This window comes from Protopterus annectens, chromosome 4.part0 (genome assembly GCF_019279795.1).
Source record: "Protopterus annectens isolate FY-2018-M chromosome 4.part0, PAN1.0, whole genome shotgun sequence".
In the NCBI taxonomy this organism is placed as follows: domain Eukaryota; kingdom Metazoa; phylum Chordata; order Ceratodontiformes; family Protopteridae; genus Protopterus; species Protopterus annectens.
Window position 1 is genome coordinate 1353515715 of NC_056733.1, and position 27126 is coordinate 1353542840.

At 38.1% G+C, this 27126-nt stretch overlaps 1 protein-coding gene across 1 annotated transcript in view; it reads right to left on the reverse strand.

Annotated features, from left to right (window-relative positions):
* Positions 1 to 27126, reverse strand: part of SLC26A2 (solute carrier family 26 member 2) — a 316527-nt gene that overhangs the window by 109556 nt on the left and 179845 nt on the right. Inside the window, exon 2 of the mRNA XM_044069214.1 lies at positions 3613 to 4286. Coding sequence (XP_043925149.1) covers positions 3613 to 4269 — 657 coding nt within the window. The 5' untranslated portion in view covers positions 4270 to 4286. The remainder of the gene's footprint in view (positions 1 to 3612; positions 4287 to 27126) is intronic.

Below are 27126 nucleotides of genomic sequence, written 5' to 3' on the forward strand. Positions count from 1 at the left end.
GATACTGATGCTAGGTAATAGGTATGCCCATGCTGGGAGGGTGGGCCATCTTCGTGCTCCATAAGGGGGGGATCCATACAGAGGGGAGTAGCCCTTGGGTGGTGTGAGGGGACACTCATTTTCCATACCAGCCCCATCCCGAAACTTGGTATTAGTCTAGTGGATGAAAGAAGGGGAGGAAATCCCCGCAATGGACAAGGGCACTAGGGTAGAAGTCAGGAAGGTATGAATGGGGGGGGGGGGCAAAACTAAATATATAAAGAAAGAAAACCACTTAGCTGAAAGACAGCTGTCTACCTTAAGGTAAAATGTTTCAACAAATTCTGCTGAAGTAACATCTAACAAATGTAAGGACTTGAATATATAGAAGTGAAACGTTGTAAGGATCACTGCAACTCTGAGTGAAGGGGACAGACTCAGAAGAACATTACTGTTTGTTAATTCAGCAAGGAGTCAGTCATCCAAGAAAAAAGTTTGCACTCCTGTAGTTTTAGAACAGAGAACAGCTGCCACTAAAGACATACATTTGTTGAGAACCTTGGAGCAGTGATAATCCCAAAAAGATGGCTCCATAATTAGCAATGTCTTGCTCTTACCCAGCAGTGGAGAAGCCTCCTCGACTCAGTGGCACTTCTGATGTAGATGCAGGAATCTTGGAGGTCTAAAGAACACAACCACTCTCCAGTGAACAGATATGAAAGAACAGATTACTGCAATGTGATCATACAAAAATAATCTTTGGAACCAGACTATTAGGCCACCTAGGTCCAGAATGGGCATGAGAGTCCTATTTGTTAGGTGCACTAAAAGAAGACAAGAATATCAGAGTCCTAGCTGCTGAGACAGACTTCCTGGATGGCTCCTTTCTACAGTAGTTTCAGCACCTCATTCCCTGCCAACACATGTTAATGGGCTGTATGTCAGACAAAGGTAATGATGAGATCTCAGGTGAAATAAGGAAGAAGGCTGAGTAACCTACAGCAGGTCGTAAATGCTGAAGTGATACCTAGTGGTCAAAATTAACATTGCAAGTTTATTTACCAGATTAAAAAAAACACATTTCACAATTGATATATTAGTTGTGGGCGGCCATGGTGGTGCAGCGGTTAGCATTGCTGCCTCACAGCAAGAGGTTCTCTGGTTCAATCCTCGGCTGGGGTGCCTTCTTTGCAGAGTCTGCATGTCCTCTCTGTGGTCGCATGGGTTTCCTCCGGGTGCTCCGGTTTCCTCCCAAAGACATGCTGTAGGTGGATTTGACACTCTAAAATCGGCCCTACGTGTGAGCGGGTGTGTGTGTGTGCCTTCTGTGGAAGGTTGGGCGCCGGGCTGGCAACTCAACACCATAAAACTTCACTACCAATCATGAGAGGACAAGTGATCCACTGTGGCGACCCTGAACTGGGAAAAGCCAGAAGAAGAAGACAATTGATATAGTAGTTGCAGTGATTATAGTATATTTTACAAATTATATTAATATACTTTTAAAGTAATTACAGAAGCAAATCCCAGTTCAGGGATTTCAGGTAGAGTTATAAGATAAGACACTTATATAAATATAGTTTTGTCAGAAAAAATCCTACATAAATGCAGTACTGTTTGCATAGGCCTACAAATGCAGCCATATCAAAGCAGGCCTATATCTATCTTTTATATTTCACATTTTACATGTAGTTTCAGTAAGTGCAGTTTCAACAGAAAGGAATATTTCAGTCAGTGAAGGATACAAATGAGCTCAGCAAAATAAATTTCATGCCAAAGCACTGATAAGAATGAGACGTTAATAGAATTTGAAGAACATTTTGTTAGTAAAAAAGACCGGAGATGGGCACCTGCAATATTATCTTATTTAGGTGGTACAAAGCTTAGGAACCAGGGTTAAGCAGGCATATAGAATTCGTACGAATCTGCAGGGAAGAGATACTTTCAAGACAGAAGTCACCTCAGACACTCAGAAAATGGAGTACAGAAGTCAGTCGAAATGTCCAGCAATTCAGATATTCAGAAGTCAGTTCAGAAGCCCACAGAAAACAGTGCAGTTTGTCTTAGTTCTGCAATTACAGAGGAAAAGAACAACATATTCTTCAGAGCTACTAAGCATTCAGTTTGCAGTCTTCTAATGAGTTAAGACTTTTATTCTGAAAGTTACAAAAAGATCTGGCACATAAAGGAGAAGCTGAGACGTATGGCACTTGTTCAGTACAGCACCAGGTATTAAAGAAATCTGGCTCTGATCTAACAATTAATCATTCCTCTCCACCACTGAAACTGATGTATTGATGTAAAATACCCCTGCTAAGTTAGAACTGCAAGGTTACAAGTGTAGTCAACTGGAATTCTCACAGTTGAAATTTCAAGACTCACTCTGCACCTATCATTGGGACTACCGATTTTCATTTTTTATTATTCCCAAAAATGTGAGGGATATGAACTGCTTGAGGACAAAAGAGAAGAAATTGAAAGAGAAAAAGATTTTGATCATTAACATCAAAAAAATTGATATTAATATAATTTTTATCAGATGCATGACAGTCTATTGTCATTTTCAGTAAGTTGCTTGAAAACTGTTTTGTTTCACCTATTCACAGTATATCTAAGGGAAACAGCATATTCAGGTAACAGCCATGCATTAGAGCTTATTCCACTATGCATAATTTGAGCTCATGAAAATTGAATTTGATGACAGTTCTCAGTAAAATATATATATATATATATATATATATATATATATATATATATATATATATATATATATATATATCATGAGGCAGCTGATATAATTTCATAGGTTTACATGATATAGAGCATCTGATTTTCAAGTGCTGGCATTTATTAAGGAAACAGCACTTGACTCTGGTTTCAGTATCCACCTCTATTACAACATAACAACATAATAAACAATGTAGTAAAGGTCAACTACCTATTACTCTTCTGAATTAAGAAACTTATTTCCTTGCAACATCAAGGTACAGTTTACACTCCCACTGAACTATTTGTCTTTCCTTTGATGTAAAAGAACACTGATCTTAGACATGCAGGAATGTTTTGTAGCTTGCTGTGAACAGGGAATTAAATGTATATAGTCCTATGAAGCATACAGTCATATAGATATAACTCATGACACTGTTGTACAGCAACACCACTTCCACTAAGGCCACCCAAGTCAAAATACCCTTGTGGTACTACATCAGAAAATCCATTCCTTATATGACTTTCACCTGTTGTTCTACTTCCAGATTCACAACTTAGTCGGTGAAAAATGAGGACTTCTCCAATTGTGCATTACTATTTAAGGAGTCAAGCTTGCAGATACTGTGCTATAAAGGCTTTTAAATGCTGGCTGCTTATCCACACTAACACAATCTAAGTGCTGTGTGAGTGTCAGGTTATTGATCACACAGGCATGCATGCCAGCCCTTAATGCAATAATCCCAGTAATTCTACTGCTGCTCTTTTTATGATAGATTTTCTCTCCTTATCAGTACATTTCACTGCACCATAGGTTAATGCTACTTCTAAACTGTAAATCCACACTAATGTATGGAAGATTATCATTTTATTTTTTTAACTATGATTTAAGTCATAAAACATTTCAATATCACCTGTGTTTATTACCTGATAAACTCCAGCCATAAAGGTTAGTGTTGCACCAACAGTAATAGCATAGCAGCTTTTGTTACACAGAATCCCAGCAGAGGCATTCAGAGTCTGTACTCCTTCAGTGACATTTGTGCTATTACCCAATTCAACATGAGTAAGACTGTTTTGGTCTGTACTGTCAAGATCATAGCCAGCAAACTGCAGCTCTCGGTCCACAACCTGACCTACCATTAGGCACAGCACACCAAAAATTCCAACTGAGATGTGCCGTGACGTCCCCAGTAGGAAGTAAATAAGGCAAGCAAAAAAGGAGGTATACAGGCCAAAAACGGGCTCCTGAGAAGCTAGCAGAGAATATGCTATTGATTGCGGAACTAGTAAAATACCCACAATTAGTCCTGACATGACGTCTCCCAGAATCCAGTCTCTAAACCGATATTTGGGAAGCCATTTCAGAACTGGAAAGAAATCAAACAAAAGTCGTTTTGCCTGAGATGGTGCACAGCTGCAGTGTTTCTTCAGAGTCTTTGTAATGTACTTTTTCAGAGGTACTGTTTCCTTGTCTTGTTCCTGCAGAACTGTCTTGGTGCATATTGCTGGGTCTTTGACACTGCCAACAGCTACTAGCTCTGTCATCTTTGAAGTGTTATCACTTCTACCAGATGTTGTCATTCCTAGAAACCCCTTTCCTGTTGGGAAAAAGAAATACACATAAAAAATTAGAGTTCTGTAGTTCAATCAGAAGAAACAAACTACACTATTTTAACTACTCTAATTTCTCAACAGCATATGCAACAATGCATACTGACAACTTATCGCCCAGGAAGGCATAAAGCTTTTTCAGCATTATCTAAGGTTACTTTTATTTCAGTGCAACTGGATTCTGAAAATAATGTTCCTCATTTATTGAGGCTCATTAATGCAGTATAATCTTAAACTCAACTGCATATTAGGGCAATTTGCTATAAGCTGCAGGAAAATGAAACAATGTATATGATTACTTAAAACATGGTAAATGGAAAGACTTATCGGACAGAATGTGTTTACTAAACAGCACTTGGCACACCTACCAATAAATTAATCATAATTAAGCTCAACTTTCTGATCACCACAACAAAGGCTGATGATTTTACTCCATACATAAGGTTATTTTCAGGACACATAAAATTGCTGAAATGAAGAGTACAAGTGAATTAAATGGTATTCCATGATAGTCATCCTTTGCAAATACATAAATAATAAATAATAAAAATATACACTGCTTGCATTCATTGTATGTATTTTGACTAGCAGCTGAGAATCTTCCACTTATTCGTCTTCAGTTTAGGTAAATTTGTCACTGTAGAGAGGAGGGTCAGCAGTTGCGTTCATTGAACCTACCAGCCTGAAGTGTGGCACTTCCACATAAACAAACTGCTGAAAATAAGAAGCCTAACATGTTTGAATGCAACATGCCGAATAGCAGTACTATGTATAAACTTGCCCAAGGTGCAACAATTTCAAAATCAACATATTTAGTTAGGAAAGGTATGAGGTAATTTACCTCTTTAAAAAGCACTAGTTTTGTCACTTAAAGCCCAAAATATCTGTACAGGTTTCAGAAATTCTGGTCTTAACACGTTTTCAATAATACACGTTTAATGATTTTATTTTCATTAAATCAATAGCTCACCATGCAGATCTCAAAACAGCCATGAATGTAACAGTAATAGACTGTAAGGATGTATTGCTATCTTTTTCTCATTATGTTGGGTTAAATTACTTTCTAAAAGGGAAACTGAGAAAAACAATCAAGCCACACATTCCATGTCAACCATTCTGTGATCAATATTTCCAAATCAGGTAAACAAAAATTGTACATGCTAGATGTCCTACATGCCATACAATTATAGCAAAATCATGTGGAAAACTTAAAAAACAAATTAATCTGTGGTTTACCTCCACCTCCGAAGAGAAGACATTTACAGGATAAGGAAGCTATCCAGACTCGAGCGGTTAACTGCACATGGTTTTGCTGAGTGCATTACACAACACTGTTCTTTCTAAGTGTTAAACCTTTATTTTGAGCAAGCAATATTGCCGGGAAAGTATTACGTGTGCCTAATGTACTTCTACCTTTCTTTACAAGAGGTTATACTACTGGTAACGTTTTTGCTGGTTTGATTTTTGTATAACTGCACTTGATGGTTCAATCACTTTGGGTTTGTGTGCAGATTGCAAGTTTACAAAGAAACAAAAACACGGGAATGTCGAAAATCACATTTCCATCAATTCGAGATTTTTACTGTTCAAAATCACATTACATGATTAAAACCGGCATTTTTTTTTTTTTTTTTGCAAAACTGTTCGGACGTTCGCTAAACTGACGTAAACTCTTGTAATTAACAGCTCAATAAAGCCCAGGAGATTCAGGCATTCAGTGAAATTTGTAATGTCATTTCACAGAAATCCACTTCATCTTCCTTATTTCCACTGAAATCACCAGGCACATAATAAGACACAGAAAAAATAAATTTCTTAAAACCAACACGGTATAGTGTTTGCCCAAAGCATTAGTGACATTTTATTCTTTACTGCATAAAGATGTTCATAAATATATTTCCTAAACGTTATGTTGGTTTTGCCTATACAGTAGGCATCGCAGGTAACACACTAAGATTACACACAGTATAAGAACCACATATAAAAAACCTCCAGGGTGGTATAAGTAATCTGAGTAGATGCACATCAAAAATTAGGACTATATGAAATATATTTGCACATAGAGCACCAAACACATCTAAAGATGCCCTTTTTGTCATCCAAACATTTTTTTATTCCTTTGGGTTGATGTTCTAACATTTTTTTTAATATTTTAATTTATTTTTGTTTATAAATGAAGGGTTTTTAACCTACAACTTGAAATACTTAATCACTTATGGTCATAACACACCAATTCTTATTTATAACACCTTTAACTGAACTACTATCAATACTACAAAAACAACGTCATAGAAGGGGTCCAACTGATGTCAATCCTACTAATACCTTAGTATGATCATGCCTATTGCCATTGTTTTGAATAAATGTCTATGACTTCATTGAGAACTTTTAGTGGATACCTTCTTAAAACAAAATGTCTTACATAACTCCTGTAGCAACCCTTCAACTTTCTCAACTGCAACTGTAAGATGCTTCAGTTGTAAACTGCCCTTTAACCAAATTGTATTTCAAGTATGTGGGGTCATACTGCTGTAATGTAATATGACATTACTTGCAGTGTTCCTATAACTAATGGTGATATGTAAAGAGTTGGCTCCCACAATCTTGTAAACTTCAACGTCTAAGAAACAAACCTTGTTTCTGTCCTTATTACAAGTGAATTTCAAAAAAGATGTACTGGAATTCATTCTTTAAATAAAATTGTGAAGATGTTCTTCTTCAACTCCCTTGAAAAAAATGTAATCAATAAAATGTTGATATGACCTCACCTGGACAAAAACAATAATCTTAAGAATGTTCAACTCTCAATATGCCACAATCAAACTGGCATAATTTGGGGGCTATAGCCAGACATTTCTTGACGATAAAAAAACTAAAAATGAAAAAAAAGTTGTTCAAAACCTGATCCACAAACTGCTAAAGACGTAACCTCTCCAATTGTATATTCTATGTCATTATATAGCACATGGGATACCCATTCTACCCAACATTATATGGTATGACTGCATACAGAGACTGTACATCCACTATCACCACAAAGTCATTCCCCAACAACATGTGGTATGACTGTACACAGAGACTGTACATGAAGTCATTCCTCAACATAATGTGGTATGACTGAATACAGAGACTGTATATCCACTATCACCACAAAGTCATTCCCCAACAAAATGTGGTATGACTGAATACAGAGACTGTATATCATCAACCATCACCATAAAATCATTCCTCAACATCATATGTTATGACTGTTTACAGAGACTGTACATGTGCTATCACCACAAAGTCATTCCCCAACATCATGTGGTATGACTGTATACAGAGACTGTACATGGCACTATCACCGCAAAGTCATTTCCCAACATCATGTGGTATGACTGTATACAGAGAATGTACATTCACCATCACCACAAAGTTATTCCCCAACATCAAATAGTATGACTGTATAGAGAGACTGTACATTCACCATCACCACAAAGTCATTCTCTTCTACTAACTGACTCCTGATCTTTTCTATAAAATGGAAACTATCTGTATGAAAAGAAGGCATGTTTTCTACTACTCTGAAAAGAACCCTGTTTACAAACTTAGAAATGGGTTCCAATTTTGAGGCTGGGGATGACAATATAGGCCTTAAAGAGGGCAATCCTTATTTTTATGAACTGTATTCCCTGTACTAGGTTTGTTACCATTAAAAATACATACATTAATTCAAAATTAATACCATTTGTATACTTGTCCAATAACCATGAATCCACACACCTATACGCTTTCAAAGTGTCCTTCTTTTGAACCTTTTCATAAAAGGATGTATCATCTGACATTTTTAAAAGACCATTATTATAACAAATTGTGTGTGTAATTACAGTAGATCCCCCTTATCAGCTTTTATAATATGAATTTTACTGTCCAAAAAAAGTCCTTTCAAATAATTCCTTTGCTACAATGTCATGTTGAAATATTTCTTACTTGGCTTCTCACTCAGCACTTTCCAAATGTCCCTTTCACAGGTGTCTTCAAGCACTGCAATGGTTTTATGTAATTTGGCTTAAAAACATTACAAACTTTAAAGTCTGATGTTTTATGTTATTAGCCCCTTTACACAAAACTTTTGAATTCAACTTCTTTGTAGACCCTTTTAAATCAATAAATGTATGAAGCAAATCCATTCTAACAACCTGTATTTTAACAACCTCATCTCATTGCTTGTTAAAACTCTGTTGGGCAAACTATATATTTAAAAAAGAGGGGTGTTACCTCTTGCTGACCTGGTTGCAATTTTAATGTCGGAAATGGCCAAACCTCTTAGAGGGATTTCTCAAAGTTTGAACCACCTGAGCCCACTACACTTGTGTTTGTTGGTACAGATACCTGATATACATCCACTACATGATCTGCACTTCTGCTCCCACTCTGTAAACTGTTAACTCTTTCTCTCCATTTCTCTTCTTTTTTTGCTATCCTTTTGGATCTTCTCAGAGGCATTTTTTGCTCACTATTGATTATAAAAAAATGGTGTTGATGATGCCTGTTCCCTTCAATCCGCATTGGCTCACTTGCAGCAACATAATTAAATGTGGATAATGTCACAACATTGCTATTCATTCTGTTTAAGGGGTATTACACTTATTTTCTTAATCACTTCAATCTCTGCTTTTTCTCTTTTTTATTTTTGATATCTGGTAGTGCTGCTGTAGCGTTGTCGCTTCACAGTAAGACGCTGTCCAGTTCGATTCTCAGCTAGAGCGTCTTCTGTGTGGAGACATGTGTGAATGGGCGTACCTTCGTTGAAGGTTGTGCGTCTGAGCTGGCAACTCGGCACGTAAAAATCAACAGCTAATCATTAGCGGACCGGAGTTCCACTGTGGCGACCCCTAACCGGGAAAAGCCGAAAGACACAACAACAACATACTGCTAAATTCAATATAGGTTCATAGGTGTGCACTAGGCTAATGGTCCTGGAGCCTTTACAAGCCTAGCCCATAGGATTACCCTGGCATCATGCCACCCAACCTTAGTTCCTAGTGCCTCTGTCGAGTAGAGCCACTGGAGTGATCCCGGGGTGAATTTTCTATTTCCCATCCACTCATCAAGATTTCTCTTGAAGAGGGCTAGTGAGGCACTCCACTTGACATTTATGGGAAGTCTATTCCATAGCACGGGTAGCCTCTGGATTATGAACCTATCCCACCAGTTTGTTCTGTTGATTGTGGTAATGAGGTTGAGGTCTCTGGAGGGTGTTGTACAGAGGGATTTGGATATAATAATAATAAAAATAATAATAATAAAAATAATAATAATAATATAATAACTAAATAATTATTTCCATTTCTTGGTAAACAAGGTGTTTTCCATAATTACCACCACCTTTAGGGTTAATGTCCATTAATTTCCTCGGATAGGTTAATGTTTTCTTCAGACAAAACATGCTCTCCAGCAGCACTGCTCTTGTAGAACTTCCTTCAATGTTCTTTCCATAAACTATTCGTACATTAACTTTCAAAACTGATTAAATATCTTTTTATTTTAGCATGCTACCTTTGATGCTTTATTATGTTCTGCTAAATGATACATCCACTATGCCTTTATTTGTTTTGGTTTTACAATACAATGCTTGGAATATATGGAGTATGAACAATTCATAAAACTGCTTAAATGCCAATAAATAAATAAAGATGTGGGGGTGGACTTAGTGCATAAAAAATCTAAGATTCACTTGTAGTAAGTAAATACAGAGAAGAGTTATCCTCTAAAATGGAAGAGACAACATATCCCAATCATCTACTGAAAAAAAAAAATATTTTTGTTTGTTTACTGTGTAAGTGGACACATCTTAGCAGATGATTTTATGCCACAACCAGGGACACCAAGACTGAATACAGGGACTGTTTAGTGTACCCAAATGAAAGCTTTTGAAAGCTGGGAGGAACCAAGGTTCCTGGAGGAAACCCAAAAAGGCAAAAAGAACTGTAAAATTCACCTATTAGTTAGCCATAGGTCAGTACTGACTTCATATCTGACAACTGTGAGGCTATGCATCACAACATTGATTATACCAAACCACTTACACGGCTTAAGCACAGCAGGATCAGAATAAGTATGAAGAAACTTCATAACCTAAGTGAGGAAGGTGGCAACAGATGCTGATTAAAGCATAGCTGAGGATCACTACTGGACTCCTTCCTAAAACTATATACCTTATTGGAACTAAACAGTTCAGGACTAACAAATTAAAATTAAACAACATTACTGGTCTCCTTTCAAAGATTATATACCTTAATGTAACACATTGGTATGAACAAGCTAAAATTTCAGGGAGAAAGGTGATTTATTTTTAGGTAGATTTCTAAGTCTGAATTACTACTTTTCCCAGTAAATGTAGCAGGATTTATGATAGCTTAACTATCCCTAATTATCAGCTGCTCCTGTTTCAGATCGTTTATAACCACTGTAAAATGCAAACTGCAATAATCTTATGTTTCATTTCTGAACTATAAATACTTTTGCTCATCTTGATAACATTCTTCTAGTTACGGAAACTGAACAGATGACTAATTTCTCTGCAGATATGGATCGATTGTAACACATTTTGTTTACAAAGGTGGTGTTCCATTTCGACACAAAGTACAAGAGGCATCTAACCAAGAGCAAACAGTTAAAGGGAGAAAACTGTGCAAGTTCAAGTCAGGAAGCTGTTCTTCCTAAATCTTTGGGAGTTATCTCAACTGTATAAACACTGTCTTCCTTGAACAAAAGTATATATGAGCATGAAAATGACAGTCTGAAATCAGGAAAATTATTTTTATGATGTGTACTCAAATTAAGAAATGCACACTGTGTGAAATTATGAATCCATTTCAAAAGGAAGGTGTATTTTTACTCGGTTCCTATTTCACCAGCCATTCGATAAATAGTAGCTTCCCTGGCTTATGTATTACAAGGTTAAAAAGATTGTACAACTCAAACGGCAAAGCACAGCTCCGCTGAACTGAATTGCATCACAAACGTATATTTTAGAAGCTCACAGCAAGACGCTGTGCCGTTCGATTCTTAGCTAGAGCGTCTTCTGTGTGGAGACATGCGTGAATGGCATACCTTCGTTGAAGGTTGTGCGTCAGGGTTGGCAAACTCGGCACGTAAAAAATCTACTGCCAATCATTAGCAGACCGGAGTTCCGCCGTGGCGACCCCTAACCAGGAAAAGCCGAAAGACACAAACATAGTTCATAACCTAAAGCAATTTAATATAACCTGTGTCTTAGTGGTCAGATGTATTAGGTCTCGTTGCAACCAACATGTATGAAAATGCACAAAGTACTGAAAGATAAATAACTACTCTGGCAAAAATAGTGATTTCTTGCTAAGACTGTGGACTTATAAGGAGAAGTCTATTGTGATGTGATGGTATAAGGCATAGAATTACATATTTTTTTCCAGAGTTTTTATCACACTAGTGCTCACTTAGCAGTCCCACTAATATTACAACACACATATTACTTGTGGCATAAAGTAATTTTGTCTGCCTGCTATCGCCACCTTTAAGATGGTTGCAAATCTCTTTTGCCTTCGATGCTGTAGATAGCCAGTGGGGTAATGGGAAATGTGCCTCGTAATATGTTATTAGCGACTGTGACTCTATGTGAGAGTCTGGAAAAGTACATAAAAAGGAAAGGATGGCCAGGTATCCTATAAACAGCCAATGCACTCTTCATTGTGGAGTTATACTCAAACAGCAGGTCTATATAGTTTTATTCAAGGACTACCTTAAAGTAAGAAGTTACTATGCTCTGCATATTGTTTAGGTCAGGACTTGATGTTCATTCCTGAGAAGCCTGAAGATAAACAACATCTTTGCCATGTGGTTTATAACAAAATATGCACAGTAACTCTTTCATTCTCTCTCTCACAGACACACACACACACACACACACACACACACACACACACACACACACACCATATTATGTGCAGCTGGCATATCTAAAGAAGTTTCTTGTAGATTTCCTTTTAAGATGATGACATTGCATATGTCAATTAAGTTCTTACACTGCCTTTCATACCTGGAGCAAGAATATAAAAGCAATTTAAGTCATTTTTATTTTGCATAAGTACTGCCAATGTTCTGTAGTATCTGCTGTTAGGCAACATAAGTTGTTGTGTCTTTCGGCTTTTCCAGGTTAGGGGTTGCCACAGAAGAACTCTGGTCCACTAATGATTGGCAGTAGATTTTTACCTGCTGAGTTGCCGGTCCTGACACACAACCTTCAACGAAGGTACGCCCATTCATGCATGTCTCCACACAGAAGACGCTCTAGCTGAGAATCGAACAGGACATCTTACTGTGAGGTGACAACGCTACCGCAGCACCACCACCGCAGTATTTTCTACTTATTTGTGTCAACATTACCTAACTGGTTACATTTATAGTACAGTTTAGCTATATGATATTATATTTGATTAGAAATCACACGTCATCCTTTATATTACACAACATGAAAATGGATCGAATGAAATGTTCCTTTTTTTCCCCCCTCCAAACATCTTTATTAAATTTTCACATATGACACAGGCAATCTTACATTTATATAAATGAAAAACATACACCATTGAAACAACTGTAGATGCAAACATTATACATCACTTATAAATCATCCAGTCGTCAGTTAACAATTATATGGCTCATTCAATTCCTGCCTCTCAAACCTCGTTCCTGCTCTGCATATATTGTTCCCACAATTCCCATTTTTTCCTATGTAGTTTGCTCCTTCCATTTTCTAAAGATCCCAATTCCAGCTGTTTTATCTCTGTTACTATATTCACTACTTCTAGTAAAGTTGGTCTAGACTCTGATTTCCATTTTCTAGTAAATGCTTTTTTGGCAGCCACCATAATTAAACTCAGCAAGGCTTTACTATGTCTGTGCAATTCCGATTCTGTAGCATAACTCAAAAAAAAAATTATTACCACCCCCCTCCCCCCCGTCAGTCCAATCTGCTCACCCAACATCCCCGACAGAGTGATCTGTAGGGACTCCCTAAAGTTTGCCAGCTCATTACACTCCCAAAAAACATGTTCCCAGCTATCTCCTTCTTGCCTGTCACACCTCCAACATTTGCTATCCACCTGGGGAAAAATTCTTTGGAGTCTGCTTGAGGTATAAAAATACCTATGTAAATACTTCCAGGCAAATATCTGAAACCTTCTATACTTTGTTGCATATTTCGTAGATATACATATATCCCCACAGTGTCTCTTTGTGAATTGCTTATCCACTCTCTCTTCCCAAGTCTAAGTTCCTCTGATTGATTCTTACAATTATTATGCAATATTTTATATGCTTTACTAATTATTCATTTTTTAATGGCAGCTTCTGTTCTAGATTCTATTAAAAACTCTGCCAGTGCTGGTCTTTCATTTAGGAGCCCCCTATTTCTTTCTCTTTGCCTACACTCTGATATCAATCCTTGATAGGGAAGGCAATCTCTAACCTGCAGTCCAAATAAAGTTTTGGTCTCTTCCCATTCTATTACCTTTCCCTTTCTAGTTATTTGCTCCCAATACCTTGGTTCCTTTGCCAGTTTTCACCAATAAATTTCAGCCCCATCTTGTCTGTTATCTGTATCCTTAACCACAGTCACCCCTATCTGCAAAATCTCTTTTCTCCATTCTCGTGTTGGTTTGGTTTTTAGAATAATCCCTGTTATTTTATGAATATAATACTCTATGATTTTGGTTGTTCTCCTTAAGAGTCTGCATTCAAAATCCCAATCTCTCCTTATTTCCTGAGCTTCCTTCCTGTGTCAACATCATTCCTTTCCACTTTCAATTACAGTTTTATGCTTGTACTATGTATAAGAGCCTTAACGGTGTTGCTCTAAAATACCCCCTCAAATTAGGTATTCCTAGTCTGCCTTGTTCTATTGGTAGAATCAACTTATCCCACTTGACCCTTGCTGTCTTCCTTTCACAGATAAAATCCTTCAACACTTTTTTAACTGCTGTTCAAAACTTTTCCTCTGGTTGATAAAAGTATGCCTGACCTGTGTATAAGACTAAAAGGACTAAAAACATTTTAATGGGTTGTACCTTGATATCCATATCCATATAACAAAACTTCCAGTTTCTCAATTTTTGTATTATCTTCTGTTTAGTCTCTTCCCACACATCCTTAGCTGACACCTCATAGTCATTTCAAATCCATATTCCTAAATATGTTATTTTACCATGTCCCCATAAGTATGGATACTTTTGGACCACTTCATGTGTGGGTACATAATTTACTGTTATTGCCTTTGTTTTAGCTTCATTCATTTTGTATCCGAGAAGATTTGAAATTGTCTTAAAATGTTCTACAACACTGCAATATCCCTTTCTGCTTTTGTCATGTATAAAATAATATCATCTGCAAATAGAGCTGGCTTTTCCTGATTACCACATCAATTATATCCTTGAATTTCTGAGTCCCTTATTTCCTTTGCCAATGGCTCTAAATATAATGCAAATAACAAAGGGGAAGAGGACAACCCTGCCTGGTTTCTCTACTCAAGCTGAAATTTTAGGAGAGGACCCCACCCACTTTAATTCACACCTCTGACCCCTCATACATTCTTCTAATCAACCTTATAAATGTATCAGGAAAAGCAAATGCTTCCATTGGTCTGCTCATGAAGTCCCAGTCTACTCTGTCAAATGCTTTCTCTGCATCAAGACCCACCAATAAAAGTGGTACTTTCTTACATTCTGCTTCTCTCTGGATCATCAATGTTCTGTTAATATTGTCAAATGTTTGCCTCCCCTCCACAAAACCACACTGATCCATACCTATCAATTATGGTATCACTTTTGCCATTATTTTAGCCATTATAGACATAAACACTTTATAACCATGGTTTAGTATTGAAATGGGCCTGTATGAAGCTGGATCCGATAGTTCTTTACCATCTTTAGGTATTACTGTGACCACCGCCTTCTTTACGGTTGCTGATACTTCTCCTCCTCTTAAAATACTGTTAAACAAAACCTTCCAGATCTTTATCATTTTTTTAACTCCTAACTTCCTTTACAACCGCCTTCTTCCAGGATGTTGGTACTTCTCCTCCTCTTAAGATACTGTTAAACAAAGCCTCCCACATCTTTATCAGTTTTTTTAACTCCTAACCTCCTTTACCACTGTCTTCTTCCATGATGCTGGTACTTCTCCTCCTCTTAAGATACTGTTAAACAAAGCCTCCCAGATCTTTAACAGTTTTTTACCTCCTAACTTCCAGATTTCACTGGGAATACCATCTACTCTTGGGGACATTCCTGTAGATTGGTTATACATAGCCATTTTTTTATCTCATCCCTTCCTATCCTAACTGTTAGTAATTGAGCCGCATCTACCTCTAACTTTGGTGTATTTAATTCTTCCATAAACATTTCTATTTGTACATTTTCTTGATTTCCATATTTCTCTGCTTTTTACAAATTTTCATAAAATTTACAAAATATTTCTAATACTTCTACAGGGTCTCTTGTTATCTTCCTTGTTATAGGCTCTCTAAGCTTGGAGACTGCCTTTTCCACTTTCTGCTGCCTGAATTGCTGTGCAAAAGTTTTTGTGCTCTAGAATTATTATCAAAAAACAGTTGCTTAACAGCAATCTTTTCTAAACTCGTAAATATTAATGGGGGAATCCCTTATTTTCTATTTAACATTCTGCAGTTTTCCTGTTCTGAGAGATTCCCCTTATTTTGCAATACTTTAACATTTGTCAATCCCTCTAAATAATTCTTGTTACTGTTTAACTATATCTCCCTTTCTTTTATTTACAACAGTTTTAAACTCCACTTGAATTTTATCCCACTCCTTAGCTATGTTTTCAGAAGATAATTCTATCTTCTCCAGTAGCTCCTGAATTATAATTCCACAACCCATTCCTTAAATTCCTTTCTTTTCAACCGACAGGTGGGAAACCGCATGCATCTCATTTTTATTTCATTACCTTGTATTTTTATTTTAGTTATTATTGGTACATGATCTGAAATAGTTATTGAGTGCATTTTAAGACCTTCAATTAAATGCACATGTTCTTGTGTGAGATATAAGAATCTATCTAGCCTAGCCCAATTTTTGTATCTTGGTGAGTAATATATAAATTCACTCTGGACTCCTAGTACTGAATTCACATATTCTATGCCAAATATTTTCATAAATTTCTACAAACATCTATCTTCCTTTGTTATATTTTCCCTTCTAGGCCCCCCAAATACATCTTCCCTGCTGCAAACCAAATTCCACTATCCCCCTATAAGTAATATGCCTTGCTGAAAGCTGATTATTTCTCCCAGAATTTTCTTAAGCTCTATTATAGCAGTTTTAGGGGGGGCATACATGCATGCCAGTGTAATCCTCCCCCCTAGCCTTTAGCCTCTTAGTACTATGTATCTTCCATTATTATCATTCTTTCCTCTTCTATCATTATTGGAGCTCCTCTTCCAATTAATATAAGCACTCCTCCTTTCCTTTTCCCCAGATATTCTGCCGAATAACAATCCTGAAAACCTTTCTTTATCAAATTCACATGTTCAGTTCTTTTCAGGTGTGTCTCCTGTAGTATAACTATTTGTACTCCATATTTTAAAAATATAGTTCACTACTATTTCTTTTTTATACTTATCTGTAACACCATTCAGATTGAAAGACATTACAGAAAGCATCATTTTCTTATATAGTTATTATTACACCATTTATATATAAACTGCTCTTTTACTAAATGTCTAGTTCCAGCTTTTATGTTCCATGTATATACTGTTCAGCAAGTTGGTCTTTTATACAGTTACTTCATGTCATATCCACTTGCACCTATGTCACATCTTACATAACTTTTTTTTTTTTTTGAAAGCCCTCAAACAGAACAAACAACCCCAAAAAAACCCTCCGAACACCTATGGACTTAACAATAACACACAAAACTATGTACATCTTCAAATATTGAAGTTTTTGCTTCCTAATAAGAACATAAGTTCTAAGTTGATAGCTACACAGACAGGCTAAAGTTAACCAAAAAGAAAGGTTAATTATGCTAAGATCCAAGATACAGCCTGTGCTATTATAAGTGCTATTTGAATTTGTACCTCTTTATAACTCTCCCAGTTGAGAAAACACTTGAATGCTTTCAGTAAACACTTTCTCCAAGCCATTTCTCTTTATCAAATTGTCTTCTAGTGACATGCAAAACAGCCACAAAACTGATGAGCACCTTGGTTATCAGAAAAAAAGCCTTACAATATACAATATTCTTTTTCATTTACACGCTTTGTAATGAACTTGGTACTGGATAACACCTAGGGATTTTACCCAGGCATTTCCCTGTGCAAGCATGGGAAAAGCACACTGATTTTTTTTCTTTTGTCATACTTTTTTAACCAGACCCTTCTGCTCTCCCCCCTCTCCCCCCTTCTCATTTTGTTTTTCATTGCAGAGCCTACATTTCTCAAAACTGAACAAAGAAAAAGAGAGAAGAAGGATGAACAAGAGAAAACAAGATAACCTGTTTATATTAGTATCCCCATTGCATTAAAAAAAAAATGAGAGAACGTTATTCAAGTCTAACTGGTTCTGCATTATCATTAAAACTGTCACACCTGGGGAAACTGATTGTTTTCAGGGAACATTATGTCTTAGTGAAGTTTTCTGTTGTTTTTTTTTTGTTTGTTTTGTTTTCCTTTTCCCTCAGCCAATCCCCTTCCAACAAACTGTCTCCAGTTTCTCTTTATTAGATTGTTTCCATTGAGGCATGAAGACCAGCTGCAGTAATGCTACTTAGTGTACACATTTGCAAGTGTTAGAAAAAAGGTCTTATAATATTCAATATTCTTTTTCATTTACTTGCTCTCTGTCTTAAAACAAATGCCCTTAATCAGTCGTTTCCCCATGTAAGAATGAAATAAGCACATTAAGCTGAACTCTGTTGTGCCACCCTTAACCAGGTTCCACTCCCTTTTTCCTTTATCATTACATTGCCTATGTTTCTCAAAACTGCATAAGAAGAAAAAGAGAAGAGGGGAGAAAAATAAAAATGAGACCTATTTACTATCTCCATTACACACAAAAATAGCATGCAAAAAACCATGCAAAACAGATACAACACTATTAAGAAAAGAAAGTGTTTTCTTTACTTACTTACAGTTAGCGTTCTCCCCTCTCTTCCCCGCCCCAAAGTATTTTTCAGAACATTAATGACATGAAGTAGGGCATATACTTTAGAGTCCCCCACTCAGCAAACAAACCTTGAAGAAGTCCAATATTTCCAGATTTTCTTGTGCTGTCATATTTCACAAATATAATTATTGCACTGTAATCGCACATTGTTACTGATTTTATTTCTGTTTTTCTCCATCACCCAAATCCTGTCTCTGCTTAATTTCCAACATGCTCACGATTCTTCTAGTCAACTCTTATGCTCTCTTCTTTCTCCCCAACATTTTCTGTTGAAATGCTGGAAAACATTTCACAGGTGCAGTCTGTCTATTGTCTTTATTACCAGATGAATTTCCTTCTGTTTCACAGCTCAGTTTTTGTTGGACAGACCTTTATATTTCCTCCTTAGAATGCCCTTCATCAAAAAATGATTTTGCCCCTCCAGGGATTACCTTGAAGACAGCTGGAATTTGAATCTCATACCTGCATCTCGACATGCTCTGAACAGAGGAATGAATTTACTTCTCCTTTGCCTGGTGTACAGTGAGTAATCATTCGCCGTGAACACTCTACTGTCTCCTACATTTAGTATTTTGTCCTTCTGGCACAGTTTTGACAAAATCAACTTTTTCTACTGGTACGATTGCATCCTTACTATTAAAGGTCTAGGTTGCTTTCTTAAAGCTAGATTTGAAGCATACACACAATGTTCCCATTCAACTAATAAGTCCTGCTGTGGAATACCAGTCCAGTTGCTTATCTGTGCTTTCATAAATTTAATGCAGTCTGTTCCTTCCAGCTTCTTTGGTATAGATGAAAATCTCAAGTTTTCCCTACATGCTCTGTCCTCTAATTCAGTTATTTTTTGAAACATCTCTTCCTGAGCAGTCTCATATTCAGCAAGCCTTTTCTTCATTTTGACCTGATTTTTGCAGCTTTATCTTCTTATCTGGATACCTGTTTAAAGCTTTTTCTATTTGCTCCAGCCATTTGTTGTTTGTGTTGATATACTCTATCACTGTTTTGTTTACTTTAAACAGGTCTGTATACAGTTGTCTTGCATCATTCTGTAGGTTATTGGAAGTCATGTCTGAAGGTTGCATTACTTTTTGCTGAGCAGCTGCAGAACTCTCCCTAGTCAGTGTTTCTTCCTCACTTTTTCCAGGTCTTCTATATTTCTTTGTTCCTGGCATCCAGGCAGTTTACTTACTAGTCAGTTACTGAAATGCACCCATAAACACAAGTTTACTGGTCTTCTCTGCTGAGTTTCTGTTTTCACACTGGGAGAGCTAGAAAAGTACAGTTGTGTACACTTACCATAAATGTAGATGTTCGAGTGTATTTACTGTTGCAGTCATTACATTTGGGTAATATGCTGGCAGGTTGCCCTCAGTCGGCCTGAATAACAAAGTCTTTGGTCCTGCGTTGGTTGCTATCACCTCTTCCACGACATCAGGTCGTCAGGGGTATAAAACATGCAGTCAACACCATTTTATTCAGTTTTTCTTGCCCCAGATGTCAGGTGCCCCCCAAATGGGGAGCAAAAAAAAAAATATATATATATATATATATATATATATATATATATATATATATATATAAACAGTAAATATATAAATGCACTTTTAGAAACATAAACTTTACCTTCTACTAAAAGTAAATACACCATAAAGGCATTTGAGTATAGTGAAGGAAAAAAAAGGTATACAATGGGGGATGGCAGGTGGGTAACCCAGATTGCAACAGTGAATACACTTGAACATCTACATTTATGGTAAGTGTACACAACTGTACTATGTTCTTCATGTTTCACTGTTGCAGTCATTACATTTGGGTAGAATCCCAAAGCTATGGATGGGAGGATGGAACTAAACAGCATTAGAAGTGGCTATAAGGCCCTGCAGTACTGCAGTGGCAAAGCCTGCCCTAGATTTGGAGAAGAGAGGTAAATGATAATGCTTTGTGAAGGTATGAACAGAGCTCCAGGTAGCAGCTTCTAGAATGTCTTTGGTTGGGACCCCTCTGAGAAAAGCTGCTGAAGTAGAGGCAGCCCTGGTGGAATGTGATCTGATCCCCTTGGGCACAGGTTTACCATGGTGCAAATAGCAGAAACAAATGCAGTGGCTTATCCATTTAGAAATAGCCTGCTTTGATATAGCTTTCCCCTCTGATCCTGCAGCAAATACTACCAGTAGTTGCTCAGACTTTCTTAGAGATTTGGTCCTGTTTAAGTAGAATCTTAGTTGTCTGTGCACATCCAGTGAATGCAGACTCCGCTCCCCCATGTTCTGCGGATTGGGGTAAAATGTTGGCAGGTGAATGGTCCGGTTAAGAGCCACACTGGATACCACCTTAGGCATAAAAGAAGGATTGGTCCTGAGGGACACCCTGTCCGGGTAATATATAATAAAAGGCTCCACTGCCATGAGAGCCTGTAGTTCTGAAACCCTTCTTTCTGAAGTGACTGCCAAAAGAAAAGCTGTTTTCCAAGACAGAAATTTTTTATCCGCAGTAGCTGCTGGTTCAAAAGGAAGCAGGGTGAGATTTTCCAGCAGAAAATTGAGGTCCCATGCAGGAGTTGGTGCTTTACTGGGAGGCATTAAATGTTTGGCCCCTCTGAGATACTGTTTAAGCAGTGGATGAGAAAATAGGGGAGGCTCTGTGTTGTAATGAGTCGAGATGGCAGAGGCATGCATTTTTATTGAAGAAACAGATAAGCCCTTGTCAAGCATTTCAGTTAAATATTGTAAGATCTGAGGAATATTGGGCTTTGCTGTGTCTATTCCTTGTGCTTGGTTCCAAGCACATAATCTTTTCCATTTATCAGCATAAGATTTTCTAGTACTAGGCCTTCTGGCTTCCAAAATAACATCCATCACAGATTTACTGAGAGGTGTGGTTTGATTAATCAGTTGATTAGCCATGCTGCAAGTTTCAGAGTTTGGAGCTGAGTGTGCAGAATTTGATAGTTCTGCTGAGACAGTAGGTGAAGTATTTGAGGCAAGTACCATGGAGGAAGGTATGACATGCTCCTTAGAAGTGGGTACCAGTGCTGACGAGGCCACTCCGGAGCAATTAGGATCATTTTTGTTTTTTCCTGTCTGACTTTTAGTAACACCTTGGAGAGAAGAGGCAGAGGGGGAAAGGCATAGACTGATAGGTTTTTCCAGCTGAAGGATAGAGCATCTACTTTCCATGCTTTTTTGTGATGAGTTCTTGTGCAGAATTTGTCCAACTGATATTTTTTTGGGAGAGGCAAATAGATCTATGTCTGGGCTCCCCCATTTCTCTGTTAAGATGCTGAAGATTTGTGGTTCCAGTTTCCATTTGTGCGGGTCCATAAGATTTCTGCTTAGGTCATCTGACAGAGTATTTTACTTTCCTGGCAGGAATTGAGCTTGGAGATGTAATTGGTAAGTCAAGGCTGTGTCCCACAAGGCCATGGCTAGTCTGCAAAGGGGATAGGAATGTGTACCTCCCGCTTGTTTATGTACCACATAACTATGGTGTTGTCTGTCTTTATCAGTAGTTGTCCTGGATGAAGTAAGTCCTTGAAGGCTGTCAGAGCATTCTAAACAGCTAGCATTTCTTTCTGGTTGATATGCAGATGTATTTGGTTTGGGCTCCATTTGCCCTGAATGCATCTCCCTGCCAGGTGGGCCCCCCAAGCATAGTCTGATGCATCTGCAGTTAGGGTTTGGGTGGCAGGGGGTAGAGTGAATGACAGTCCCTTGTTTTGGTGACATGTCTCTGTCCACCAAAGAAACTCCTGCTGTAGGCAGGGAATGAGAGGAATCATTGTTTCCAGGCTGTGACAATGTTGACTCCATAAACTTTTTAGGTACCATTGAAGTTTCCTCATATGCAGTCTCGCATATGGAATTAAAAGAATGCAGGATGCCATGAATCCCAAAGCCTGCAGAATTTGTCTTGCAGATAACTGGGTTTTTGTTGCCATTTGTTTGAAGTATGTTGTCTGTTACCTTTGTTTGTCTGGCGTGAGGTAAGCCATCTGGGCAGTTGTATTCAAGCTTGCACCCAGGAATGTAATTATTTGAGAGGGTACCAGTTGTGATTTATTTTTGTTTATGGTGTATCCTAGGCATGCTAGAAGCCTTTTTACAAATGCCAGATGTTGAAGAAGAGTGTCCTTGTCCTCTGCTTGAATGAGACAATTGTCCAGATAAGGACAAATTTGAATGATTCTTTGTCTGCAGAATGCAATTACTGGTGCCAGGCACTTTGTAAAGACCCTGGGTGCAGTAGATAAGCCAAAGGGCATTGCAGAGAATTGGTAATGCAAAAAACCTGCTTTGAAGCAGAGGTATCTTCTGCATGATTCCCTTATTGGGATATGCAGGTATGCCTCTTTTAAGTCTAGAGTTACTAACCAAGCATTCTTGCCTAGCATAGGCAGTAGCTGTTGTAAAGTCAGCATTTTGAATTTTGGAATGTCCAGGAATGTGTTCAGAATCAATAAGTCCAGTATTGGACGCCATGAATTGTTTTTTCTGGGTACCAGGAAAAGTCTTGAATAAAAACCTTGTCCTTTTTCCTTTTCTCGTACCAGTTGAATAGCCCCCATATCCATGAGGGACATGACTTGTTACTGGGCCTCTGCCCACTGGTTTTGTGGCAGATCCGGCCATCCATTTGGAATTGGCAAAGTATGGAAATGAAATCTGTACCCGTGGGATACTATGTTTAATACCCATTTGTCCTGGGTAATTAACTGCCAATTTTGAGCATGAAGAAGTTTCCCCAACGGGGTACTTATCTTTAGTTTGAAGGCTTCAGTTCTGAAACTCGAATACGAAAATTTCAGGAGTCGGCCGACTGGCACTTGTGAACTGCTTCTGCTTTGGGCACCGTGCGGCAAGAAAGACTGAATAAAATGGCGTCGGCTGCATGTTTTATACCCCTGATGACCTGACATCATGGAAGAGGAGACAGCAACCGACGCAGGACCCAAGACTTTGTTATTCAGGCCGACTGAGGGCAACCTGTCAGCAGATTACCCAAATGTAATGACTGCACCAGTGAAACATGAAGAACATCAAGCTGTTACTCAGTGTGCAGTCATATTAGAACTCCCGAATTAAATGTTCTTGAGTAAAAATAAATAAAGCCATCTCCCAATAACAACACACACATTTAACATCAGTACTCACCAAAGAATGTGCTTTTCATTAATTTTACAATCTTGTTGGCATCCCTGTCACTAGTCTGGGAATTCCAGCTCCCTGGCATCTACCCGAATAAGTGTGCCACATATAACAAACATTCACACTGCAAAGGTAACATAACTCCCAGGACAAGCAGGCTTAGAGGAGAATTAGGTAAAATAACAGCCATAAGAAATAACAAACAAGGTTAAACAAATAAAATACCAAGTCCCTTTATTTCCTACCAACTCCCTTTAATTCCTCCCTGATCAGTAATTGTACCACGTCGAAGTAAATTACAAGACAGTCCAGGAGCAGAATGCAATCTGTCATATTTCCCTTCCTTTTTGAAGGTAGCACTAGAAAGTAAATCACAACTAAATATATTAATTGTATGTGTAAATTGAAAACCAAAATAACTGCTTTTACTCTGTGAAGGCTTTTCCCATCCCTGCTATAAGAAGGAATGGGAAATACTACCTCGGAATAGAAACACTTCTTTTTTATTGATAAATTGAATATCAGCAGCTGTTATGTACTCACCATAACATTCCATCTGCATTGTCCATTTTCATTCTTCAACAAATGAGTTCCGATCAGACCTGCTGAGCCGACTCAGCTGTTTTTTACAGCTAGTGAATACTGGAAACTCTTGAGCTCTTCCCTTACCTATAATGCTCTAGTATCTTACCATACCTCAGATCTTTTGCTGGTCTTATAGCTTCATAGAACATTAGAAACAACACTAGAATAAAACAAAAAACAATATCCGGAGCTCAAAGGCAGGAACAATGGTCAACTTATTATCTTCTAATTCTTCTAGAAGTCACAAACAAAATGGTAGGAGGTTGGTGGGACAGGAGTTGAGGAAGAATGAAAATGGACAACACAGATGGAATGTTATGGTGAGTACTAATTTCTTTATCTGATGTTGTCAATTTTCATTCATTCCTTAACAACTGGGACAAAGTCCCCCACTACCTGAGTACTGGGAGACCTCTAAGGAAGGATATCCCTGAGCGCTGCTGAGCCGAAGGCTGCTCTTCCCCTTGAGACCAGATCTAATTTGTAATGACTAATAAAAGTACGAGGATTAGCCCAATTGGCAGCTGCACATATATCATCCAAGGAAGACCTGGATGAAAATGCTGATGAAGTTGCCATGGATCTGGTTGAATGGGGTCTCAAAGGTTCTGGCAAAGACAAACCCAATTTGTTATAGACAAAGGAGATGCAATCAGTGAATCATTTGGCTAAAGTTACATTCTTAACTGGCTTGCCTGATTTTGATTCCAAAAAGGAAACAAATAATTGATTTGTCTTTCTGAAATTACTTGTTCTACGCAAATAAAAACTTAACTGTCTGTGAACATCCAACAAATGTAACGTATTCTCTTTTGTTCATGAAATTTAGAAAGAAAACTGCAAAATTAATAGACTGATTGATGTTGGATTCTGGCACCACCTTAGGAAGAAAGGAAAGGTTGGTTCGTAGTGCCATCCTTTCTCTATAAAATATTAAATAAGGAGGCTTAGAAGACAAAGCTTGAAGTTCAGAGCCTCTTCAAGCAGAGGTTATGGCTACCAAAAAGATTTTCTAGGTTAACAATTTTAGTTCACATTTTGCTGATGGTTGAAAAGAAGGAGGAGTCAAAGCTTGTAAAACTAAATTCAAATTCCACGACAGAGCTGGATCTTTAAAATGTGGTCTTAGAAGACGGATACCCCACATAAAAGCCTTATAAAGTTTTGAAGAAGCCAAGGTGGAATTGTTAACACCTATATGAAAATTAGAAATGCCAGCTAGTTGTACTTTAATAGTCAAGAAACTAGCCCCTTCATTACAAATTATAGCCAAAAACACAAGAACTTTATATCCTGATGCTGAAAAAGGGTCAATGTCTTTTTGTTGTGCCTAAAAAACATTTTTTTTCCATTTACTTTTGCAAATCTTCCGAGGGAAAGCTATATGGGAAGAAAAAAGAATGTGACAGACAGGAAAGGAGAGCCTGGGTTGTCTGGCTATCAATGAAAGTAGAGAAGCTATACTGTCAGCTTTAGGCCTAGAATGTCTGGGTGAATCATGTCTGGCGGATGAGACAGGAGATCTGGAATTGGATCCAGAATCCATGAACTAGATGAGGCCAAAGAAAGGGGAACCAAATCTGACAAGGCCAATAAGAGGCAATGAGGATGACTTTGCTCTTCAACTGAGATGTTTTCTGGAAATATTTAGGGATTAGAAGGGTTGGGGGATAAGCACAGAGGAGGCCAGGGGGCCAATCGTGGAGGAGAGCATCTCTCAGTGACTCCCACAGTGGGAGATCAGGGCAAAGAAAGTACAGTTGTGTACACTTACCATAAATGTAGATGTTCAAGTGTATTCACTGTTACAGTCATCACACTTGGGTTATCCTGCCAGGGGTAGCTCTCAGTCATCCCGAATACCAGAGGCTTAGTATTTCTGTGTCAGTTGCTGCCACTCCAGGACTGATGTCAGGTCATCACTGGTATAAAATCAGGAAGCCGACGCAATTACATCAGTTTTTCTTTCGACAAAAGTCAGGAGCCCCCAAACTGGGAGCTAGGTTATGGTGATAGAAACCGCCAGTAGAAAGTAAATACCAAAAATCCTTGTAGAGAGTGAGGAAGAGAGAGAGAGTTAAGGGAGATGGAGGGTGGGAAGCCAGGACTGAAACAGTGAATACACTCGAACAGCTACATTTATGGTAAGTGTACACAACTGTAATATGTTCTTTGTGTTTCACTGTTGCAGTCATCACACTTAGGTTGATTCCCAAAGCTGAAGTAAAGGATAGAGGCAGTCAAGAAAAGTTGTGGCTGGCTAATATGCCCTGCAGACTGTGGTTTCAAAGCCTGCCCTGGATTTGAAAAAGATAGGCAGGTGGTAATATCTGGTGAATGTATGAACAGAGCTCCATGTTGCAGCCTCCAGGATGTCCGTGGTAGGGACCCCTCTGAGGAAAGCTGCAGAGGTGGAGGTTGCCCTTGTGGAATGTGTCCTGACCCCCTGTGGGGTTGGTTTCCCGTGGTGTTTGTAACAGAAATGGATACAGTGTGCTATCCATTTGGAGATGGTTTGTTTGGATATGGCCTTGCCCTCTGCACCTGCTGCAAAGCTGACATGTAACTGGTCAGTTTTCCTAAATGGCTTAGTCCTATACAGGTAGAATCTGAGCTGTCTGTGCACATCTACAGAGTGCAGGATCCTTTCTCCCTTATTTTGAGAATTGGGGAAGAAGGTGGGCAATGAATAGATTGGTTGAGAGCCACAATGGACACCACTTGAGGCATGAAGGTTGGGTTAGTCCTGAGGGAGACCCTGTCAGCATAAAAAAATGATGAAAGGTTCCACAGCCATGGGTGCTTGTAGCTCTGAAACTCTTCTGGCTGAAGTGATGGCCAGAAGCAAGGCTGTTTTCCAAAAGAGGAATTTTAAGTCTGCTGAACTGCAGGCTCAA